The sequence below is a fragment of the Hippocampus comes genome, unplaced genomic scaffold (assembly GCF_001891065.2).
Source record: "Hippocampus comes isolate QL1 unplaced genomic scaffold, H_comes_QL1_v1.1 C16843234, whole genome shotgun sequence".
NCBI lineage: Eukaryota > Metazoa > Chordata > Actinopteri > Syngnathiformes > Syngnathidae > Hippocampus > Hippocampus comes.
In genome coordinates, this window is record NW_017839944.1 from 1 (window position 1) to 984 (window position 984).

Sequence of the window (984 nt, forward strand, 5' to 3'; positions counted from 1 at the left end):
AACTCAGCAGAACAAAACGGGCCGTTAAGCGGCTCCAGACCCAAAGTGATCGAGGTGGAGGGCCACATGGAGGAGTACCTGGCCTTCGACCGCATCAGCCTGGAGGATGAAAAGGAGCGAGCCTGCCCCGAGCCTTGCCCGAGGCGTCGCTGCATGCCTCCCGTCTCGCCCTACAGGTGCCGCCGTCAGGCAGTGCTGGACCATTTGTTCGACGACGTGTGGCGCCAGCTGGTGGGCTGCATGAGCGAGCTGCTCCACCGCCAGTGGGAACATCGCCCCTCCAGTAGGCCCGCCTCCCCTTCTCGTGTCTGACGTTATTCAAACGAATCATCGATTGGTTGAATCGGTTTGATTGGCAGGTGATGAAAAGCCTTTTGGCAGCTTGAGTCCAGCGTCGCGGAATTCCTTGACGTTGTTTTCCGCAGTTCCAAGCATGCTGCCTAAACTCGGCCAGAGCCGTGCGTTGGCTCCGCCTCCGCTCGCCACCGGCTTGCCCTTCCAGGTAAGCGACTGTACTAATGGAACCAGCTTTTAAATAGCAACAGACGAGCTTTCCAGACAATGAACGGCGGAAGTGACAGCCGAAACCGTCAGCTCGGTAATAGTTATTCATTGTCTGGAAAAAAAGAAACCTTCAACCTAATTTGCTAACCTTTAGCCGCCTATGCACTAACCAGTCAAATGAATTCATGCCCCGTTGCTCCGTCAGCGCAAATCAATTTACTTGTATCACTGTTTCCTGTCCTTCGACCTTGTCATCGACATCTACCTTTTTATTTTCCTCCCTTTGTTTTTCCCGTTACCTTCTTCATGACTATCCGCCCTCTCTCTCCGGCCACTCACTTAAAGAAGTCGAGGGGCTCAAAGCGCAAGTCCCGCCAGAAGCCCCTAAAGCAGAAAAGGCCGTCCAGTGTATGTAAATTCCCTCTGCTTGGAGCCACAATGGCGACGCGCTGCTATTCTGGCTCCCTCGTCTTTTAGTTC

The 984-nt window shown here is 54.0% G+C and overlaps 1 protein-coding gene across 1 annotated transcript; it reads left to right on the forward strand.

Moving 5' to 3' along the window:
• Positions 1-8: 8 nt before the first annotated feature.
• LOC109509284 (protein FAM149B1-like) lies at positions 9-912 on the forward strand (the record flags this gene model as incomplete). The annotated part of the gene is made up of 3 exons (XM_019859160.1): positions 9-283; positions 360-502; positions 850-912. Coding segments are annotated over exons 1-3 (423 nt in total), but the record flags the coding sequence as incomplete, so codon positions are not given.
• Between the last annotated feature and the right edge of the window lie 72 nt (positions 913-984).